At 52.4% G+C, this 23,752-nt stretch overlaps 1 protein-coding gene across 2 annotated transcripts in view; it reads left to right on the top strand.

The window, feature by feature from the left end:
• Window positions 1–756: 756 nt before the first annotated feature.
• KLHL26 (kelch like family member 26) overlaps window positions 757–23,752 on the top strand; it is a 47,573-nt gene continuing 24,577 nt past the window's right edge. For both annotated transcript variants that reach the window (XM_060232812.1, XM_060232810.1), the window contains exon 1: window positions 757–855. In XM_060232812.1, the coding sequence (XP_060088795.1) occupies window positions 788–855 (68 nt within the window). In that variant the 5' untranslated portion in view covers window positions 757–787. The remainder of the gene's footprint in view (window positions 856–23,752) is intronic.

Below are 23,752 nucleotides of genomic sequence, written 5' to 3'. Positions count from 1 at the left end.
GAAATTTCCCAACCCAGATCTGGCAACTCTAACTGCCCTCCCTGCCAGTTGTGGGGTGGAGGGGGGAAAGGAACCTGGCAACTCCACTATTAGTGGGGAAACACTATACAGACCCTCCTGGTTCTCCCACTGTATGGGGGCACCGGAACCAGACGAGGACGTCTCCCCAAATTCTGCCTGGGAGAGGGAGCCGTGTGCGAAGTAGCGTTGCCAAGTCTAATTCAAGAAATATCTGGGGACTTTGGGGGGCGGAGCCAGGAGCAAGGTTGTGACAAGCACGATTGCACTCCAAAGGGAGTTCTGGCTATCCCTTTTAAAGGGGCCGCACCCCTTCTAAATGCCTTCCCTCCGTTGGAGACAATGAAGGATAGGGGCACCTCCTTCGGGGGCTCATCGAATCGGACCCCCTGGTCCGATCTTTTTGAAACTTGGAGGGCATCTTGGGGAGAGGCGCCGGATGCTGTGCTGCAAATTTGGCGCCTCTACTCCCCCCCCCCCCCAAAAAAAAATCAGCATCCCCAAAGCCGCAGATCAATTCCCCATTATACCCTACGGCTTCCATAGGGAATAATGGAGTGCCCAGCAGACATTCCCCTCCCCCTTCCGATGACCCTGGGGGGGGGGAAGAGGGCCTCCCCACCGGGGGATCCCCTGCCCCCAGCTGGGGATTGGCAACCCCACAGCCTCCCCCCCCAACCCCCAAATCGCCGCCCCGAGGCCATCCCCTCCTCCTCCTCCTCCTCCTCCCGCCCGGCCGAGCGAGGCCCGCGCCGGGGAAGGCGGGAAGATGGCGGAGTCCGGCGGGGCCGAAGCCTTCGCCTCCGAGCGGCCGCCCACGCCCAGCAGCAGCGGCAGGTGAGCCGGGAAGCCCCTCCCCTCCCCGGCCAGCCCCCCAAGCATCCCCCGACACGGCTGCAGAGGGGGCGGCAGTGGCTCCCTCCCCCACCCCCTGCACCCCTCTGCACCCCCTGCACTGCCCCCAGGCACCCCCGCCCCACTCCCAGCCTGCAGAGCCCCCCCCCCCAGCATTGGCTTGCCCCCTTCACAGCACTGACCCCTCCCCAGGATCCATCCCCGTCCCGCCCCTGCCCCCGACACGGCTGCAGAGGGGGCAGCAGTGGCCCTCTCCCCCGCCCCCTGCACTGCCCCCCAAACCCCCTGCCCCACTCCCAGCCTGCACAGCCCCCCCCCTCCCCAGCATTGGCTTGCCCCCTTCTTCACAGCACTGACCCCTCCCCAGGATCCATCCCCGTCCCGCCCCTGCCCCCGACACGGCTGCAGAGGGGGCAGCAGTGGCTCTCTCCCCCGCCCCCTGCACTGCCCCCCAAACCCCCTGCCCCACTCCCAGCCTGCACAGCCCCCCCCCTCCCCAGCATTGGCTTGCCCCCTTCACAGCACTGACCCCTCCCCAGGATCCACCCTGGTCCCACCCCTGCCCCCCCCCAACCTCCCTCCTTCCCTCCCTCCCAAACACGGCTGGAGAGGGGGCAGCAGTGGCCCTCTCCCCCGCCCCCTGCACTGCCCCCCAAACCCCCTGCCCCACTCCCAGCCTGCAGAGCCCCCCCCCTCCCCAGCATTGGCTTGCCCCCTTCTTCACAGCACTGACCCCTCCCCAGGATCCATCCCCGTCCCACCCCTGCCCCCCCACCTCCCTCCCTCCCTCACACGGCTGGGGGGAGCAGTGACTCCCTCCCCCTGCATTGCCCCCCAGACCCCTCCTGCCCCACTCCCAGTTTGCAGAGCCCCCCCCCAGCATTGGCTTGCCCCCTTCTTCTTCTTCACAGCACTGACCCTTCCCCAGGATCCATCCTGGTCCCACCCTTGTCCCCCCACCTCCCTCCCTCCCTCACACGGCTGGGGGGCAGCAGTAACTCTCTCCCCCTCCCCCTGCATTGCCCCCCAGACCCCCTCTGCCCCACTCCTCCCTTTCTAGCCTGCAGAGCCCACCCCCCAGCATTGGCTTGCCCTCTTCTTCACAGTTCCTCTCCCCCTCCCCAGTACCCATCCTTGTCCCCCCTCCCTCCCCCCCACGGCTGGCCCCCTTCTTCTTCACAGCGCTGACCCCTCCCCAAAATCTATCCTTGTCTCCCCCCCACTCCCTTCTCTCTGCCCCTGGAGGGAATATGTCCCCCCACAGCTGCCCCACTCATCTAAGCTTAATCCCAGCCATTTGCCCTCCTTTCCCTTGGAGGTTATAGCCTCTTGTTTCTCCCCTCCACACACACACACCATTGTCCTGTTGCCCCCACAGCACTGATCTGATGCCCCCTTCCCTAGTTCTCTCTTTAATTCTTCCCCCCCCCCCCCCAGCTTCATCCCCTAATGCCTACAGCTTGGATGCTCATCTTGATCCCCATTTAAAGTAACAAGAGGACTAGAGGTTGGGGGGGGGGAGTGGGGTTTTTTTGAGGGGGGGTCCACTGTCTGGCACTTGCATGTGTCTAGTTTTCCTCCATCTGGACCCCCTTGCCCCACCCTCCTCCTGGGTCTCCTTCTCGTCAGCCCCCTTCCCAAATTTTGGACCTCTATTTTCCTTGCCTTCCCGTTGCATGTTTTTCTTTTTAATTCTGAGGGCAGGAGGGTGTATTAATAAATTTGAATGCTTTAAAATGATGTTAATAACACAATGTTTCATTTTAAATCGTTTTAAAAAGTTTCCGCACGCGTTCTGCGCCTCTGTTCTTTTTCGGGGGCCCTCCAAAGTCATCATTTCGATTATTTGTTTCTTTGTTTTGCCTTCCTGATTAACTTTATATTTGAATCCTCCAAGCTTGTGCGTGGTTTCTCAGAGGTAACTCCCACTGTCTTCAGTGGGCCGTACTCTCAGATAAGTGTCGCCTGTACGGGAGCATCTGTTTCTCCAACTTTGCTGACGTCAGACTGCCATCTACCCCTTGGCTGGGGGTTTCAGTGGTTTATTTGCCCCTTTCTTGGCCATAACAGTTCAGCCAGTATGGTAGAGTGGTTAAGACGATCAGTTTAGCATCTGGGGAACCCAAGTTTGAATTCTGCCCTCTGGCATAGAGACTAGCTGGGTGGTCTTGGCCAGTGTTCCCTCTAAGCTGAGTTAGTGTGAGCTAGCTCACAGATTTTTAGCCTCGCGCTCACACATTTTTTTCTTAGCTCAGGAAGGATGACCCCAGAGTACAATAAGTTATGCAATAGCTCCCAACTTTAATGCCAGTACCTCCCAACTTTACTAACAGTAGCTCACAAAATAGAATTTTTACTCACAAGACTCTGCAGCTTAGAGGGAACGTTGGTTTTGGCGCAGTCACATACTCTTAGTCTATTCTACCTTACAGGGTTGTTGTGAAGATCAAATAGAGGAGCATGATGTAAGCTGCTTTGGGTTCCCTTAGGGAGGCGTATAAGTTAATAAATATAATAAAACAATTCACAATACAATGGAATTATGGTCATTCACAGGGGATTTATATATATATATTTAAAAATATTTCCTCCAGAAGGCAAAAACAACGCCACGCAGCGGAACGAATGGAACAAGGAAAACTGCAGCCACAAAACCCTTGCTTCACTGAATCGCTCGAGGCGCAATTTAAAACTTGTAAAAGTAGGATCTTTGTGGCCAGAATTGTCCGCTGGAGAAAAGGGATATGTGGCTTTTGACACCAAGTTAGCTTTGGGTTCAAATTAGCCAGCTTCAAGAGGGGATTGGAGAAACATCTGGTATGTTCCATCAGTGGCATTTAGCCACACAGTGGATTGTTGGAACTCTCTGGTCTGGGGCAAGTGATGCTCTATATTCCTTATGCTTGGGAAGGGACACAGTGGGAGGGCTTCTAGTGTCCTGGCCCCACTGGTGGACCTCCTGATGGCGCCTGGGTTTTTTGGCCACTGTGTGACACAGAGTGTTGGACTGGATGGGCCATTGGCCTGATCCAACATGGCTTCTCTTATGTTATGTCTGGGGCAGTGATGCTCTGTATTCTTGGTGCTTGGGGGGGCGGGTCACAGTGGGAGGGCTTCTAGTGTCCTGGCCCCACTGATGGACCTCCTGATGGCACCTGAGTTTTTTGGCAACTGTGTGACACAGAGTGTTGGACTGGATGGGCCGTTGGCCTGATCCAACATGGCTTCTCTGATGTTCTTATGTCTGGGGCAAGTGATGCTCTGTATTCTTGGTGCTTGGTGGAGCAACAGTGGAAGGGCTTCTAGTGTCCTGGCCCCTCTGATGGGCCTCCTGATGACACCTGGTTTTTTTGGCCACTGTGTGACACAGAGTGTTGGACTGGATGGGCCATTGGCCTGATCCAACATGGCTTCTCTTATGTTCTTCTGTCTGGGGCAGTGATGCTCTGTCTTCATGGTGCTTGGGGAGGACACAGTGGGAGGGCTTCTAGTGTGCTGGTCCCACTGGTGGACCTCCTGATGGAGCCTGGGTTTTTTGGCTACTGTGTGACACAGAGTGTTGGACTGGATGGGCCATTGGCCTGATCCAACATGGCTTCTCTTATGTTCTTCTGTCTGGGGCAGTGATGCTCTGTATTCTTGGTGCTTGGGGAGGACACAGTGGGAGGGCTTCTAGTGTCCTGGCCCCACTGATGGACCTCCTGATGGCACCTGTTCTTTTTGGCCACTGTGTGACACAGAGTGTTGGACTGGATGGGCCATTGGCCTGATCCAACATGGCTTCTCTTATGTTCTTCTGTGACACAGAGTGTTGGACTGGAGGGGCCATTGGCCTGATCCAACAGGGCTTCTCTTATGTTCTTCTGTGACACGGAGTGTTGGACTGGATGGGCCATTGGCCTGATCCAACATGGCGTCTCTTATGTTCTTGTGGGTAGGTAGGGATGAGAAGCAGGAAAACACAGGGAGAAAAGGTGTATTTGGAGTCTTGGTGTGAACAAAAAAGAGGACAAGAATCAGTAGCAGGGTCACGGTCAGGGGACATAGAGGCAGGGTGTGGGGGTTTGGACGGAGAGGTCAGTCTTGTAAACAGCCACTTCCTTGGTCATCTGCGGTGAACAGAATGGACTCCATACGACCCAGAAATGGCCGTAAACTGGAAGAGAATTGGCTTGACACATTTATTTTTCCTTTTTCAACCCAGCCGTGTGCCGCTAATGGGCGCATATGGGTAAACTTGGCAGTAAAGTGGTACCAAGTTGCAAATAACTTACGGTGGCCTGGTAAGGTTTTCAATGCAAGAGACTAACAGAGGTGGTTAGTTGTGACTTGCACCTGGAATTTGGGCCGTGACCAGATCTTGGACTAGCCTGGGCCATCCAAGTCAGGTGGATCAATTGGGCACCAGAGCTTTTTACAAGGCCTTGAATTCCACAGGAGCTCACAGGAGCACAGCTCCTGAACCTTTCTGACGGCCCCCCTCATCCTCCCCAGCTACCTATCTTGTCCATTGAATCGGAGGTGCAGCTGCATAACAATCCCTGGATTAGGAGAGCGGGCAGCCAGCCAACCACCAGGGGCTTTGCCACACCCCCAGCCGCCCTCATGAATCCCTGGAGAAGCCTGTGCCACCCTTTCTCCACTTCTTAGGTGATTTTGGGTGGAGGGTGGCTTGCTGGACTTTTGATTGTGTGTGTGTGTAGGGGGGTGGCGACCCAGGAGAGCCCCAAGTGAGCGAGGCCTGCTTGGGCTGGCTGAATCTCTAGCCAGCCCAAGCAGGCCTCACTCGCACGGGGCTCTCCTTTCTTGCATCAGGTTGCTATTGGCTGTGGAGGGGACGGACGGCATATGCTAATGAGCTATGATAATGAACTCCACCACTTATTTTTCTCCAAAACGACCCCTGACTCCTTCCGTCTTATTTACAAGGCTGAAATCCGGCCAGTTCAAGTTGCTATGTTAGGGAAGTCCTACTATGGGATAGTGCCTGTTGTGGATACAAGGAGATTTTCTTTCTAAAGCATTTTTCTTCCTCCTCCTGTTCTAGCTTTCCCCCTTTTTGTTTGTATTTCTGCTCCTGATATGGGGCAGGGCCTTTTCTGGAGTGGCCCCCCCGCTCTTTTGAACTCCATTCCATTAAATCCAGGAAGTTCCTCTCCCCCTCCCCAAGGGAGTTAAAAACTTACCTTTTTGGACTTGGCAATCGTCATGCCCCTTTGCCCATTCCTCCTGTTTTATTGGTGTCCTTTCCTCAGTTTTTGTGTTATTGGTTACCAGTTATTGGTGTGTGCCCCGTGGCGCAGAGTGGTAAAGCAGCAGTACTGTGGTCTCAACTCTCTGCTCACGACCTGAGTTCGATTCCAGCGGAAGCTGGATTCAGGTAGCCGGCCCAAGGTTGACCCAGCCTTCCATCCTTCCGAGGTCGGTCAAATGAGTCCCCAGCTTGCTGGGGGGAAAGTGTAATAACCGGGGAAGGCAATGGCAAACCACCCCGTAAAAAGTCTGCCTTGAAAACGTGAAAGCAACGTCACCCCAGAGTCGGAAACGACTGGTGCTTGCACAGGGGACCTTTCCTTTCTCATCAATACGCCCTCTAAGCTGTGGAGTCTTGTGAGCAAAAATTCAGCTTCGTGTGCTACTGGCATTAATGCATCAGTTAGTTTGTTCTGGGGCCATTCCTGAGCTAAGACAAAAATGCGTGAGCTGGAAGCTAAAAAAAATGTGAGCTGGCTCACACTAACTCAGCTTAGAGGGAATACTGGTTGCCATCCCATAACCTCCACCCTCCTCCTCCAGACCCTTCACCCCTTCTATATTTTCTTTGGCATCATCCTGGCATAGATATTCTGTAATTCCTCTTGCCTGCCCTGCCAGGGGTTTGGCGCTTCTGATCTCTGAAGAAGGACTACCCCTTCTCCGCCTCCCCTCTCTCTAGAATGGGCTCGTGGACAAATCTTTCTCTGCTTCAGTGACAGTTCCCTGGTTGTCTGTTGAGAGACAAATATTCCTTTCTGTTGGGGAAGCCGGCGCTGGTAGCTGCTTTGGGAAAGAAGCCATGCGCTTAAGTGTGCGCTAATTGATTTCTAGCTAGCGATTTCTGAGCAAAAGGGAGGCATCCATGCACAGACACTTCTCCTTCCCCCTCCAAAAAAACAAAAAATTGAACTGGCAGATTAAGACTTAATTGGGGGTTTTTTTTTGTTTGTCTTCATTGTTGCTGTTCTATCCCAGAATCTTGTGGCGTACATAGATGGTATGGAACTCACACACACATCTTACATTTTAATTAATTAATTATTAAATCAGACTTCTAGACCACCCTCCCATGTAGAACAGGGCTCAGGGCGGGTGTACAACAGTAGAATGCATTGATGGTTTAAACCAGGTGTGTCAAACATATCGACCAGGGACTGAATCAGGCCCCCGGAGGGCTCCTATCAGGCCCCCGAGCAACTGGCTGTTATCTGCTTCCTTCTCCCTCTTTCTTGCTTCCTGCTGCATCACAGCTGGCTTTGCCAGGCTTGCTCAATAGCACAGGAGCTACAGAGCAAAGCCTCTTGTTTTCCCCATTGGCTGAGGCTCCTCCCTTGTAGAGGAAGGGGAGGAGGGAGAACTTGCTTTGCCAGGCTCTCAATCGCACAGCAGAGCCACTGAGCCAAGCCTCTCTTCTTTCCATTGGCTGAGGCTCCTTCCCCTCCTCGTCCCCTAGGGAAGGAGGGAGAGAGCCGGAGCTTCCTTTGCCCAGTTCTCCTGATTGCACGGGAGATAAAAAGAAAGCACCTTCAAGACCAACAAGTGCTAATGTTTTATTTTAAGCTTTAAAAAAATCTTTGTGTTTGTTTGTGTCCTTTATAAAGTTTCTATCTCCATTCCCCGGCATTACATTTTATGACACACACGGCCTGGCCCAAGGTCTCATTTATGTCAGGTCTGTCCCTTGTAAAAAAAATGAATTTTACCCCCCCTGATTTAAATGCACAGTTAAAACCAGTAAAAATACAACTGTTGGCCTGATTAGATGGCGCTAGAGAACTTCAGAATACGCCACTGTCTTGGGGGGAGGGAGGGAGGCAATTTTATCCAACACTTCTCTTTTATTCAAGAGAACTTCAGAATACGCCACTGTCTTGGGGGGAGGGAGGGAGGCAATTTTATCCAACACTTCTCTTTTATTCAAGAGAACTTCAGAATACGCCACTGTCTTGGGGGGAGGGAGGGAGGCAATTTTATCCAAAACTTCTCTTTTATTCAAGAGAACTTCAGAATACGCCACTGTCTTGGGGGGAGGGAGGGAGGCAATTTTATCCACCACTTCTCTTTTATTCAAGAGAACTTCAGAATACGCCACTGTCTTGGGGGGAGGGAGGGAGGCAATTTTATCCAACACTTCTCTTTTATTCAAGAGAACTTCAGAATACGCCACTGTCTTGGGGGGAGGGAGGGAGGCAATTTTATCCAAAACTTCTCTTTTATTCAAGAGAACTTCAGAATACGCCACTGTCTTGGGGGGAGGGAGGGAGGCAATTTTATCCAAAACTTTTCTTTTATTCAAGAGAACTTCAGAATACGCCACTGTCTTGGGGGGAGGGAGGGAGGCAATTTTATCCAAAACTTCTCTTTTATTCAAGAGAACTTCAGAATACGCCACTGTCTTGGGGGGAGGGAGGGAGGCAATTTTATCCAAAACTTTTCTTTTATTCAAGAGAACTTCAGAATACGCCACTGTCTTGGGGGGAGGGAGGGAGGCAATTTTATCCAAAACTTCTCTTTTATTCAAGAGAACTTCAGAATACGCCACTGTCTTGGGGGGAGGGAGGGAGGCAATTTTATCCACCACTTCTCTTTTATTCAAGAGAACTTCAGAATACGCCACTGTCTTGGGGGGAGGGAGGGAGGCAATTTTATCCAACACTTCTCTTTTATTCAAGAGAACTTCAGAATACGCCACTGTCTTGGGGGGAGGGAGGGAGGCAATTTTATCCAAAACTTCTCTTTTATTCAAGAGAACTTCAGAATACGCCACTGTCTTGGGGGGAGGGAGGGAGGCAATTTTATCCAAAACTTTTCTTTTATTCAAGAGAACTTCAGAATACGCCACTGTCTTGGGGGGAGGGAGGGAGGCAATTTTATCCAAAACTTCTCTTTTATTCAAGAGAACTTCAGAATACGCCACTGTCTTGGGGGGAGGGAAGGAGACAAGAGACAGGAGGGCCGGATGGATTGAAACCATCGCTGTCCTCAGCCGTATGCCTGGTGGAACATCTCTGACTTGCAGAACTGCATTAAATCCCGAAGCGCACAGATGCTGTTTGGCAGAAAGTTCCACCTGGTTGGAGCCAGAGCTCAGAACGCCTGGGCTCCAGTTGGCAACAGCCTTTCTCACGGGTTGGGGGATCACCAGTCATTTCTTGTCTTGTTGTGAGCTGCCCTGAGCCTGTTTCGGCAGGGAGGGCGGGATATAAATCAAGTCAAGTCGAGTCTGCAGAATGCAGTTGTCATCCAGGGCTACACCAGGAGAGGCCGTTTACAACCAGGGGTGGCCGAACTTGCTTAATGTAAGAGCCACATAGAATACACATCCGATGTTTGAGAGCTGCAAGACATGAATGTCAGATGTTAGAAACCCACAAGACAGGGAGGGAGGGAGGAAGGAAGGAAGGAAGGAAAGCAAATAGACAAGGGAGGGAGAGGTGGAATAAAAGCATGACAAGACATGAATGTCAGATGTTAGAAACCCACAAGACAGGAAGGAAGGAAGGAAGGAAGGAAGGAAGGAAGGAAGGAAGGAAGGAAGGAAGGCAAATAGACAAGGGAGGGAGAGGTGGAAAGAAAGCAACTTTAACTTGGAATGCATTCTCCAAGCTGCCTGCAGGCTTGGCTTGGAGAAGCTATTTAAAGAGACAAATGCCTTCTCCCAGCTGGCCAATGGGGTGGGCGGGGGACTTCCAAGAGCCACACCATATATGTGAAAGAGCCACATGTTGGTCACCCCTGTTTACAGCCTTAAAGGCGAATACCAAAACCTTGAACTGGATCCCGTACTCCGTCTGCAACGAGTACAGATTGTGCAGCACAGGTTGAATATGTGCCATACGCGGGGTACCTGTAAGGACCCGTACTCCTGCATTCTGGACCAGCTGGACTTTCCCGGTCAGCCTCAAGAGTGGCCCTGTGTAGAGCGAGTTACATAGTCCAGTCTGGAGGGGACCACTGCATGGATTATTGTGGCTACGTTGGGGGTGAGACGGGTAGGGAGCCAGATGTAGCCGGAAGAACAGCAGTCTGGCAACATTTGTGACCTGGGCCTTCCACCAGAGGAGCTCAGGGTAGCTGATCTCTCCAGAGCCAGAATGGTATAATGGTTAAAGCAGAGGTATCAAACATGTGGCCCGGGGGCCGAATCAGGCCCCTGGAGGGCTCCTATCAGGCCCCTGAGCAACTGCCTCTTGTGTGCTTCCTTCTCCCTCTCTCTTGCTGTCACGGCTGGGGCCGGGTCAGGCAAAGTCCAGAGGCAGTCCGAGGTCTGTAGCCAGTAAGCAGGAGGGTCCGAGGCGCCAAATCCGAATCACTGTAGAAGTATCGCAGGTCTGAGGTCCAGAAGCCGGGGTCAGGGAGTCCAGAAGTCCAAAGCCAAAGTCAGGGAGTCAGGAACCAAAGTCAAGCCGGAGTGGATGCTAGAATGTCAGGGAGATGACTAGTTGCTTCCACAAAGCTTCCTCCCAAAGCCCACAGCTATATAGCCCTCTGCTGGCTGTTGCCCGTTTGGGCTAATTGCTGGCTCAGGGAGGCAGCCAGGATCCTGTTACCACTCAAGCATCCTTGCTCTTAGAAGGGCCAGAATCCTCTCAGAACTCAGGGCTCAGGGAGCGTCTTGCTTGTGAGCGTGCCGCCCTCCTCCGATCCCTGAGGTCCTGCCGGAGGCGGTCACGCACACGAGCCACCCGAGAGGGCGAGGCAGGGGGGCTGGGATCTTCTCCAGCCGGAGGCAGGGGCACTGGTGCAGGTGGCAGGGGCACAGTTTCCTCATCAGACTCAACTTCCTCTGAAGGGTCCCCAGCACCCATGACACTATCCCCCCCCCCCAGGGCCCCCCTCCGTCGAGGGACCTGGAAGGTCGGGGTGGTCGTTGTGGAACTGGTGCACCAAGTCCGGGGCATGAAGATTGTCCTCGGGCTCCCAAGACCGGTCTTCTGGGCCGTATCCCTCCCAGTCCACCAGGTACTGGAGGCCTCCACGATGGTACCGGGAGTCCAGGATCTGGCGCACCTCATATTCTTCCTCGTCATCCACCAACACTGGTGGTGGCGGCGGTGGGGAAGGAGTCCGAGCTGGGTCAGGGGGTGCAGCCGGAACAAGGAGGGAGCGATGAAACACGGGGTGAATGCGGAGGTGGGGTGGCAACTGGAGCCTGAAGGCGACGGGGTTTATTTGTTCAACGACGGGGTAGGGTCCAATGAACCGTGCATCCAGCTTGTGAGACCGACCAGGCCGGCGCAGGTAGCGAGTTGAGAGCCACACCTGATCCCCCGGCTGCACTGGAGGGCCTTCTTGCCTCTTTCGGTCCGCAGCCCGTTTATATGCCTCCTTGGCTTGCTGTAGCTGCTCTCGGAGCAAGTCTTGGCTGGCACGGAGTTCTTGCAGGTAGGCATCGACGGCGGGGACATTCGTGGGTGGTAGGATCGCTGGGAAGAACCGAGGGTGGTACCCGTAGGTTGCAGCAAACGGGGTCATTTGGGTGGATGAATGGACCGCGTTGTTGTATGCAAACTCCGCTAGGGGCAATAGAGTGGTCCAGTCATCCTGCTGGTAACAGGTGTAACAGCGGAGATATTGCTCTAGCGTGGCATTGGTGCGCTCTGTCTGGCCATCTGTCTGTGGGTGGTAGGCCGAGGACAGGTGCACTCGAGTACCCAGGCTGGAATGGAGGGCTTGCCAGAACCGAGAGGAGAACTGAGGGCCCCGATCGGAGATCAGATGGGCTGGGAGTCCATGCAGACGAAAGATGTGTTGCAGGTAAAGCTGGGCCGTCTCCTGAGCTGTGGGGAGTTTCGGGCACGGAACAAAGTGGGCCATCTTGGTAAATAGGTCGACGACCACCCAGATACAAGTCTGACCCTTGGAGCGTGGAAGTTCCGTGATGAAGTCCATCGAGATGGTATCCCAGGGTCCTGAAGATGTGGGCAAGGGCTGCAGCAACCCTGAGGGTTTGGCTGGGATGTCTTTGGCCCGTCGGCAGACGTCACAGGAGCTGACATAGCGGGCAACATCAGCGCGAACTCGTGGCCACCAGAATTCCCTTGTCAGCAAGTGGGTGGTCTTATGCTGTCCAAAGTGCCCGGCGGGTAACGAGTCGTGGGTCAGGCGTAGCACTTCTGCCCGCAAGGGCCCGGGCGGCACATAGAGGCGTTCGCGGTGTAGCAAGAGGCCGCCTCGAGTCGTGAACTCCCCTGTTGGGTCATCTTGGAGAGCCTGGAGGTGTTGCTGGACCCAGGGATCATTGGCCTGGCTAGCCTGAATGTCCTCCACGAGTGCTGGTGAAGTGGAGGTGGCTGCAAATACTGAGGGCGGCAGGATTGGAGCAGCGGGCGCGGTCTCAGTTGAGGCGGGGGCGTATTCCGGTTTCCGGGAGAGCGCGTCTGCTTTCCGGTTCTGGGTATGGGGGATGTAGGAGATCCGGAAGTCGAAGCGAGAGAAGAATAGGGACCACCGGATCTGGCGCTGGTTGAGACGGCGGGTGGTCTGGAGGTGTTCCAAGTTCCGGTGATCGGTGAGCACTTGAACAGGGTGGCGAGCCCCTTCGAGGTAATGTCGCCAAACCTCAAACGCCGCCTTGATCGCGAGCAACTCCCTCTCCCAGATGGTATAGTTCCTCTCTGCAGCAGTGAGCTGCCGCGAGTAATAGGCGCAGGGCTGTAGTGGCTGGGACGGCTCCTCGCGCTGGGACAGCACTGCTCCCAGGGCCACGTTGGAGGCATCAGCTTCCACCGTAAAGGGAAGCTGGGGGTCGGGGTATCTCAGGAGTGGCCCGGTGGCAAAGCGAGTCTTCAGGGTGGAGAAGGCGTTATCGGCCTCTGGGGACCAGTGGAAGGGTTCTTTGGGGCGGAGTAGTTGAGTCAGGGGTGTGGTCAGGGATGCGTAGGCCGGGATGAATTGCCGATAGTAGTTGGCAAAACCGAGGAACCGCTGCAGGTCTTTGCGATTCTGAGGAGCCTGCCAGGTCAGGACCGCTTCTACTTTTTTCGGGTCCATGAGGATCCCCTGCGGTGACACGATGTGCCCAAGGAACTCGACGGAGCGCAGGTCGAAGTCGCACTTCTCCAGCTTGGCGTAGAGACCATGGGCTCGTAGGCGCTGCAGGACCTGGCGGACGTGCTCGGCGTGCTGGGCAGGATTGCGGGAGTAAATTAGGATGTCATCCAGGTATATCATCGCGAAGCGGTCGAGCAGGTCCCGGAATATGTCATTCATGAACCTCTGGAAGACAGCGGGGGCATTGGTCAGTCCGAAGGGCATTACCAGGTGCTCGTACTGCCCGTATCGGGTCCCAAACGCGGTCTTCCATTCGTCTCCGGGCCGTATGCGCACCAAATTGTACGCTCCACGGAGGTCCAGCTTGGTGTAGATTTGGGCCCCCTTTAGGCGATCCAAGAGTTCAGGGATCAGTGGTAGAGGGTACCGGTCGCGGATGGTGATCTTGTTCAGGGCCCGGTAGTCATTGCACAGCCGGAGCTCCCCACTTTTCTTCTTCACGAAGAGCACTGGAGCAGATAGGGGAGAGGTTGAGGGTCGGATGAATCCGCGTTTCAGGTTCTTGTCCAGGAAGTCTCGCAGAGCTGCCAACTCCGGCTCCGACATTGGGTACAGACGCCCCACCGGGAGTGGTGCCCCAGGTACCAAATCAATGGCACAGTCGTAGGGCCGGTGAGGGGGAAGCTGATCAGCTCCTGTCTCTTCGAAGACATCAGCAAAGTCCACATACTTCTGAGGGAGCTGAGGACCACCACTCGGGATGCCAGCTGCTAGAGTGGTGGGAGGAGTCAGATGGGGGCATGGGTCTCGGAAGCGTAGTTCCTGCTGGGCCCAGTCCACGATGGGGTTGTGCAGCTTCAGCCAGGAAAGGCCTAGAATCAGCGGGAAGCGAGGCATGCGGGCGACATTAAACTGCAGCTGTTCTTGGTGCTGCTGGACGTGGAAGGTGATGGGACAGGTCTCCTGGGTGACGGGGCCAGAACGGAGGAGGCGCCCGTCAATAGCCTCCACCAGCGACGGAATCCCTTTTGTCTGCACAGGGATCTGGTGCTGCTTCACAAAGGCGGCATCTATAAAACAGTGGGCCGCTCCCGAGTCCAGCATGGCATACACGAACAGCCAGCGTTCGTCAGGCAGACGGAGTTTGACTGGTAGCAGGAATGGCCCTGGGGTATCAGCCCGCTGTTCGGAGGACCCAGCTAGTCGCCCCAGGCTGGGGGGTCCACTTACGCCTGGGGCTGCCCTTTTGGCGGCGGTGGCAGCGAAGGTCCAGGTATCCGATGCTTAGCAGGGCAGCCAGAGGCATAGTGGCCTGCCGTGCCGCAGTAGAGGCACAGATTCTGCGTGCGGCGTCTGGTCTTTTCCTCTGGGGTCAGGCGGGGTCGAGCAGCTCCAAGCTGCATAGGCTCATCCTTGGTGCTGGTACTAGCTGGGGACGGGCGAGGAGCCAGGTAGCACGGCGCAGGGAGCTGGCGCCCTCTGGTCTTGGCTTGGCGGCGACTTTCCAGGCGGCCATCGATGCGGAGGCAGAGGGTGATAAGTTCTTGGAGCGTGGGTGGCTGCTCCACCCTGGCCAGTTCATCCAGGACCTCCTCTGCCAACCCCTCAGTAAACTGGTCCATCTGGGCAGCCTCATTCCACGCCAAGTCCTGGGTCAGGAGCTTGAATTCAGTGGCATATTGAGCCACCAAGGAGTTGCCTTGTTTCAGTGCCCTGATCTTCCGGTTGGCTGTGGCTGCTTGGACTGGGTTTGAGAAAGCAGCAGACAGGTGGGCCTCAAACCCCTGGTAATCAGTCAGTAGGGGAGAGGACGCGACCAGTAAGGGTGTGGCCCATTTGGCCGCCTGCCCCTTTAACAGACTGATGACGAAACACACCTTGGTTTTGTCATTGAGGAAGTCCCGTGCTCTCAGTTCAAAGTACAGCCGACACTGTGCTAGGAAGGCAGGAAATTCTTCCACGGCACCCCCAAATCTGTCAGGTGGGGGAACTGGGCACTTGGCTGGAGCACTGGCCGCAGGTTGTTGCTGCAAGTGCACTACTGCCTGTGTTAGCTGCTGTACCTGGGCTTGGAGCGCAGCCAGTAGTTCTGTGGTTTCACTTGCTTCAGCATCCATCCTGTGGAGTGGGTGTTTGTCGGTGGAAGCAATCTGTCACGGCTGGGGCCGGGTCAGGCAAAGTCCAGAGGCAGTCCGAGGTCTGTAGCCAGTAAGCAGGAGGGTCCGAGGCGCCAAATCCGAATCACTGTAGAAGTATCGCAGGTCTGAGGTCCAGAAGCCGGGGTCAGGGAGTCCAGAAGTCCAAAGCCAAAGTCAGGGAGTCAGGAACCAAAGTCAAGCCGGAGTGGATGCTAGAATGTCAGGGAGATGACTAGTTGCTTCCACAAAGCTTCCTCCCAAAGCCCACAGCTATATAGCCCTCTGCTGGCTGTTGCCCGTTTGGGCTAATTGCTGGCTCAGGGAGGCAGCCAGGATCCTGTTACCACTCAAGCATCCTTGCTCTTAGAAGGGCCAGAATCCTCTCAGAACTCAGGGCTCAGGGAGCGTCTTGCTTGTGAGCGTGCCGCCCTCCTCCGATCCCTGAGGTCCTGCCGGAGGCGGTCACGCACACGAGCCACCCGAGAGGGCGAGGCAGGGGGGCTGGGATCTTCTCCAGCCGGAGGCAGGGGCACTGGTGCAGGTGGCAGGGGCACAGTTTCCTCATCAGACTCAACTTCCTCTGAAGGGTCCCCAGCACCCATGACACTTGCTTCCTTCTGCATCTCAACTCGCTTTGCAAGGCTTGTTCAATCGCACAGGAGCTACAGAGCAAAACTAAAATTTTCTCCATTGGTTGAGGCTCCTCCCCCTCCTGGTCCCCTGGGGAGGGAGAGAAAGAGCCAGAGTTTCCTTTGCCCAGTTCCCTGGATCCCCTGGGAGAAAGACAAAGAAAGCACCTTTAAGAGCAACAAGTGCTAATGTTTTAAGCATGTTTTAAGGTGTTTTTTTTTTAATCTTTAGTTGTGTTTGTGTCCTTTTAAAAGTTTATATCTCTGCCACCCCATCTTAAATAGGTACACACATGGCCCGGCCTGACATGGCCCATCCCATCCCATCCCAACAAGGTCTCATTTATGTCAGATCTGGCCCTCATAACAAATAGGCTGGGGCAGGAGTGGCCAAATTCTCCGAATGTAAGAGCCACGTAGAATAAAATCAGATGTTTGAGACCCGCAAGGCATGGATGTCAGATGTTTGAGAGCCGCAGGAAAGGAAGGCAAATAGATGGGGGAGGGAGAGGTGGAAAGAAAGCAACTTTAAATGCATTCTGCAAGCCACCAGCTTGGAGCCACACAATATGTGTGAAAGTGCCACATGTGGCTCCCGAGCCACAGTTTGGCCACCCCTGGGCTAGGGTCTGGGAAACCCAGCTTCGAATCCCTGCTTATGTCATGGAAGCTTGCTGGGTGATCTTGGGGCAATCACACATTCTTAGCCTACCTGCCTTGCAGGGTTGCTGTTAGTATAACACGGTGAACAGAATAATCATGTGCGCTGCTTTGAGGCCCACTGGGGACGAAGGCAGGGATATAAACAAAGGAATGTGGTGGAAAGGAAAGGAAAAGGAAAAGTCCCCCGTGCAAGCACCAGTTGTTTCCGACTCTGGGGTGATGTTGCTTTCACAACGTTTTCACGGCAGACTTTTTACGGGGTGGTTTGCCTTTGCCTTCCCCAGTCCTCTATGCTTTCCCCCCAGCAAACTCATTTTACTGACCTCAGAAGGATGGAAGGCTGAGTCAACTTCGAGCCGGCTACCTGAAAACCCAGCTTCCGCTGGGGATCGAACTCAGGTCATGAGTAGAGCTTAAGACTGCAGTACTGCAGCTTTAACACTCATCGCCACGGGGCTCTTGTGTGGTGGACACGTCCTCTAATCTCCCTTTTTTGGCCTCAAGTCATCACTGAAATTTATTTTATTACAGGTGTCCGGATCCCACAATCCTCTAAAAAATGCCTTCTCAGTCTCTGGGTGGACTTTAAGATATCTGAGCAGTTGATATCTTTGCTGCTGTCTCCCATGTCATTTTTGTTTCACCTAGAAAACCATGAATGCGGAAGAATATTCGCCCTTATGAGGTGGGACGCCCTCCCTTCTGCAGTGACAGAGGGTGGATACAGGGAAATCCCCTATGAAGCTCGTATATGCCCTTGCTGTAACGATGACATACAGCAGCGGTCTCCAACCTTTTTGGTGCCAGGGTCCGGTTTTGTGGAAGACAATTTTTTCCATGGACCAGGGGAGGGGTGGGGCATGATTTCGGGATGATAGGTTTGTGCAATTTATTTTGTTGTGGTGGTTAAGTGCGTAGAGTCTTACCTGGGAGAACCGGGTTGGATTCCCCACTCCTCCACTTGCACCTGCTGGCATGGCCTTGGGTCAGCCATAGCTCTGGCAGAGGTTGTCCTTGAAAGGGCAGCTGCTGGGGAGAGCTCTCTCACCCCCACGCACCTCACAGGGGGCGTTTTTGCACTCACGTTCAGCCGGCGCGACCTCCCTCTTCACCGTGCAGGATCTGCGCGGATTTCGCACTAAATGCTGCGGAGCAGCCGGAAGAGCCGGAAACTCCCGTCGCAAAAGCCGCGCAAACGGAAACTGCTTTTTGGCGGTTTACGTTTGAGCGGCTTTCGTGCCGGGAGTTTCCGGCGCAAAAGGCTGCTCCGCAGCATTTAGTGCGAAATCCGCACAGATCCTGCGCGGTGAAGAGGGGGGTCGCGCCGGCTGAACGTGAGTGCGAAAACGCCCAGGGTGTCTGTTGTGGAGGAGGACGATAAAGGAGATTCTGAGATTCAGAGTGGAGGGCAGGATAGAAATCCAATGTCATCTTGTTATTACTGCATTGTAACATATAATGAAATAATTATGCAACTCACGGCCTGGTTGCTAACAGGCCATGGACCGGTCTCAGGGGTTGGGGACCTCTGGCATAGAGTCATTAGTTCATGTCTTTTATGACTGCAAGGTATACAGGAAGCCTAGGGAATCCCCGCTGCTTTCCATGATTCCTCCCCCTACTAGCAGTCAAAAAATATCCCAACTTAAAGAACTCCTGGAGGGCAAATATCCTGCAGTTACTCTTAAAATAGCTAAATTGGGTTGGTTCGCCTTCAGGACGAGAAAATTACTAGTAGCCTAAAATGCTGGAGTACGTTTGTTTTAATGGCCATTTCTGTATATTTTTTTCAATTTTAATAATGTTATATAATACTTTTATCATGTTTTACTGATAGTTGAACATATGAACATATGAAGCTGCCTTATACTGAATCAGACCTTTGGTCCATCAAAGTCAGTATTGTCTTCTCAGACTGGCAGCGGCTCTCCAGGGCCTCAAGCTGAGGTTTTTCACACCTACTTGCCTGGACCCTTTTTTGGAGAATGAACCTGGGATCTTCTGCTTCCCAAGCAGATGCTCTACCACTGAGCCACCGTCCCTCCATCTCCATCACCTACCGCTTAGACCCTTTGAGTTGGAGATGCCGGGGATTGAACCTGGGACCTTCTGCTTCCCAAGCACAAGCTCTACCACTGAGCCACCGTCCCTCCATCTCCATCACCTACTGCCTGGACCCTTTTGAGTGGGAGATGCCAGGGATTGAACCTGGGACCTTCTGCTTTCCAAGCAGGTGCTCTACCACTGAGCCACCGTCCCTCCATCTCCATCACCTACCGCCTGGACCCTTTGAGTTGGAGATGCCGGGGATTGAAGCAGGGACCTTCTGCTTACCAAGCAGATGCTCTACCACTGAGCCACTGTCCCTCCATCTCCATCACCTACTGCCTGGACCCTTTTTAGTTGGAGATGCCAGGGACTGAACCTGGGAGCTTCTGCTTCCCAAGCAGATGCTCTACCACTGAGCCACTGTCCCTCCATCTCCATCACCTACTGCCTGGATCCTTTTGAGTGGGAGATGCCGGGAATTGAACCTGAGAGCTTCTGCTTCCCAAGCAGATGCTCTACCACTGAGCCACCGTCCCGTCCCTTCTTATGGATATGTATAGTTATCCCTTTTGTTTAAGATGTTGGCTTTTGCCGTAAATAAAATCTACCTATCTTTGCTGCTAACTGCGACAAAAGTTTGCAATAGCAACCAATTGGAGGTTAAATTCGCCTCCCTTGTTGGTTGTCTGGCCCAGTGAGTGCAGAGAATATCTTATCTTGGGTAAAATTGCTCACAGTCTGGGTGGTAGGATACCAGGTTGCAGGAATACCCTTCTTCTTAAGTGGTCCCCTTTTGTAGATTATTTTGCTTGTGTTATTTTTGGATGGGGCGCATCTAATTCTAGTTTATTGGTTTGGCATTAATAAGGACCAATTATTTTTATATCTTATATCGAGGGTGGCCAGACTGGCTCGGGAGCCACATGTGGCTTTTTCACACTATTGTGCAGCTCTCAAAGTCCCCCACTGCTCCATCAGCTGACTTGGAGAAATCACTTTAAAGTGGCTTGAAGAATGCATTTAAAGTTGCTTTCTTTTCAGCTCCCCCTCTCCCTCCTTCTATTTTCCTCCCTCCAACATCTGCTGTTCATGTCTCTCAAACATCTGACGTTTATTCTGTGTGGCTCTTACAATAAGCAAGTTTGGCCACCCCGTCTTATATTAACTTGTATTTATTTATTTATTTTGAAAACTTATATTCCGCCCTTTCCCATAATGGGCTCAGGGCGGATCACAACATAGCTTAGACAATAAAACCGACAAGTCACATTTATGTTTTAACCAATTTATTGATAGCATATGGTTACAGAACTTAATTTCCCTTCGTTGCTTCAATACTAACCCATATGACTTTTCAATCCCCCCTCCCTCCAATATAGACTTCCCCGAGGTTATAGATTCTAATTCAATACTAAAGATACATCTGACTAATCAAAATTCGTTATATAAATATTCCCCCCCCCCCTTCTTGCTTCTTCGGGTTTCCCCCCCCCCCCATTATTACTAAAAAATTGTCCAATGTCTTCTTACATTCGACTCTTTCTCTATGTATTCTTTAAACTTCCTCCACTCTTTTTTAAATATCTCCAAATCATAGTCTCTTAATGTTCTAGTTAATTTATCCATTTCACTCCACGATAGAACTTTCATAGTCCAATCCCATTTATCCGGTATTTTTTCTTGCTTCCAAAGCTGCGCATACAATGTCCTAGCAGCTGATAGCAGGTACCAAATTAGAGTCCTATCTTCCTTTGGATATCTTTCTAATTGTAATCCGAGCAAAAATGTCTCTGCAATTTTCTTAAAATCGTAACCCAATATTTTGGAGATTTCTTGTTGTATCATCTTCCAATACTCTTTCGCTTTTTCACATGTCCACCACATATGGAAGAAAGAACCTTCATGTTTTTTACACTTCCAACATCTATCCGACATGTCGAAAATGCCGACAAGTCACATTTAAAACAATAGAATAAAATTAGAAGAACAGAACGATAAAACTGAATAAGGTGCATCGCCGATGGGAGGGGCACATTCCACAAAATGCAGGTTTTGGCCCAAGAAGAAGTGATGGCGTTAAAATCAGATTCAGCACCTCAACAGGCTATAACGCATGATGTCATAACATAACATGATGCCATATAAAGCATGATGTAACAATCTATTTGTAAACTGCCAATTTTGGCTTTGTATGTTCGTTATCTTGCATATGATTTCTGAAATGAAATTATTCTGAACTTAGATATGTTTATACAGGGCTTTTTTATAGCTGGAACTCTTTTGCATATTAGGCCACACACCCCTGATGTAGCCAATCCTCCAAGAGCTTCCATGGCTCTTCTTACAGGGCCTACTGTAAGCTCCAAGAGGATTGGCTACAGGGGTGGAATTCTACCAGAACCTTCTTTGCATATTAGGCCACACCCCCTGGATGGAGCCAATCCTCCAAGAGCTTCCAGGGCTCTTTGTACAGGGCCTACTGTAAGCTCCAAGAGGATTGGCTACAGGGGTGGAATTCTACCAGAACCTTCTTTGCAAATTAGGCTATGCATCCCTGATGCAGCCAATCCTCCACGAGCTTCCAGGGCTCTTCTTACAGGGCCTACTGTAAGCTCCAGGAGGATTGGCTGCACCAGGGGTGTGTGGCCTAATATGTAAAGGAGTTCCTGCTACAAAGAAAGCCCTGTATATATATATAAACAAAGGAAGTAAATAAATCTTAGCTTTGCTGGCTAAAAGGAACCTCCATGTTCAGAGGCAACAGCAGGGGAGATTTTGGCTTCTCGTGTCCTGGGGAGGGGAACCTGTCAGGACCTCTGGTTGCCCATCGTGGGAAGATAGATTCTGGCCTTGACCGCTCAGTTGAGCCAGTAGAGGAGTGGGGATTTGAACCCAAGTCTGTTTCATGTAGCCATTTCAAGACTGTAGCCATGAAATTAAAAGACGTTTGCTCCTTGGGAGGACAGCTGTGACGAACCTGGGCATTATAATAAAAAGTAGAGACATCACCCTGCCAACAAAAGTCCATATAGTCAAAGCGATGGTATTTCCAGTAGTAATGCATGGCTGTGAGAGCTGGACCATAAGGAAGGCTGAGCGCAGAAGAATTGATGCTTTCAAGATGTGGTGCTGGAGAAGACTCTTGAGAGTCCCTTGGACTGCAAGAAGATCTAATCAGTCAATCCAAAGGGAAATCAACCCAGACTGTTCCCTGGAAGGTCAGATGCTGAAGCTGAAGCTCAAATACTTTGGCCACCCAATGAGAAGGGAGCACTCCCTGGAGAAGACCGTGATGCTGGGAAAGACAGAAGGCAAAAGAAGAAGGGGGCGGCAAAAGAGGAGACGGCTGGACAGCGTTACTGATGTAACTAACACGAATCTGAGCAGACTTCGGAGGATGGTGGAAGACAGGAGGGCCTGGCGTGACTTTGTCCATGGAGTCGCAAAGAGTCAGACTTGACTGTGCGACTGAACAACAACTCTTTGGTCCTACTAGCCCAGCACTATACTCACTGCACCAGAAGGACTCTCCGTTTTGTGTGTGCATTTTCTTTTTTGCGGCAGCTGGCTTTGGACACGCGCTTGCAGGTGGCTGAGGCCAGGTGAGGTGGGGCACTGGAGACGGCTCCTTCTAGTCCACCAGCCAGAGCAGAATTACGAAACTTGGGGATTTTTCCCCTCCTCTCCATTTCTCAGGCTTTGTTATGCTTGGGCAGACTGGCTAGTAGCTTTTGTGGCCTCATAAGGTGCCCTGGCCTGTGCATCTATACCTGCGGTCCCCAGCTGGTTTGGGGATGATATAAGTGTGCACTTTATTTCTGTTAGTTTGATGTAGTGGTTAAGTGTGCGGACTCTTATCTGGGGGAACCGGGTTTGATTCTCCACTCCTCCCCTTGAAGCTGCTGGAATAGCCTTAGGTCAGCCATAGCTCTCGTAGGAATTGTCCTTGAAAGGGCAGCTTCTGGGAGAGCTCTCTCAGCCGCACCTACTTCACAGTGTGTGTGTTGTGGGGGAGGAAGGTAAAGGAGATTGTGAGCCACTCTGAAATCTATAGTGGAGGGTAGAATATAAATCCAGTTTCTTCTTCTTCTTCTTCCAATGTAATATATAATGAAATAATTATACAACTCAGGACCCGATTGCTAACACACCACGGATTGGTCCCGGTTCACGGACCAGGGGTTGGGGACTCCTGATTTATACAGACTCTGTTGTAGTGTACAGAGGGTCTCGTGGCATGGTGGGAAATGGAGATAGCCAGTATTTTCCTCCATGCTGCTTTAAAAAAATTGGGGGGGGGGGTGGAGTTGCAGGCCTCATTTTTGGCTGAGCTCACAGGAGCGGAGCTCCAGAACCTCTAAATTTTATTGTGCCTCCTCTCCAGGCTAAACATCCCCAGCAAAATTTTATTGTGCTCTTTCTTTCTTACCAACCCCCCCTCCCCACAAATACTTGGTTCTGGGCTCCATGGTCTAAACCCCTTGTGAAAACTTTGCTGAACTCTTAAGATTTGTCAAACTTTCTAATTCCACCCCCCACCCCCATGAAAAAAAAAATGGGGAAATAACCAAAACATATAAAGCTGACAGATGGAAATCTTCCTTATGCCATTGTGGCCACACAGGAGAAAGTCATTTAAAAAGTAGGATGGGAGGAAGGTTTTTATGTTGACAGTTATAATTCAAGAAGAATTTTAAGGCAGATGCGGAGCTGATATAATTTAGTATACTTTCCAGTGATATCAAGGGTGTGTGGCAGATGCAAATGAGTTATACTAATGAGCTCCAACATCTGTTTTTCTACAAAATGAGCCCTGGCTATTTGTGTGTATGTGCGTGCACGTGTGAGAGCGTGTGTGGAACTGGAAGTCCTGGCGACTTCTGATAACTGACGCCTACTAGGGAGGATATTCAGAGAGGTGGCTGAATAGAGCCTGCCCCTGCCTCCGTGACTGCTGGTATTCCAAGGAAGTCTCCCTTCCAAGTACTAGCCAGCGCTGATCCTGCTTACTTTCTGGGACCTGATGAGATTGGGCTTGCCTGGCCTAAGCAGGTCAGGGGCCTCCATGCTGCTTTTGATCCCTTGTACCTTGCCCCGTGGCGCAGAGTGATAAAGCTGCAGTACTGCAGTCAGAGCCCTCTGCTCACGATT

Source organism: Heteronotia binoei, chromosome 2, assembly GCF_032191835.1.
Source record: "Heteronotia binoei isolate CCM8104 ecotype False Entrance Well chromosome 2, APGP_CSIRO_Hbin_v1, whole genome shotgun sequence".
NCBI lineage: Eukaryota > Metazoa > Chordata > Lepidosauria > Squamata > Gekkonidae > Heteronotia > Heteronotia binoei.
Note: the sequence above shows the minus strand (reverse complement) of the source record. Positions and strands in the feature narration are given on the sequence as shown.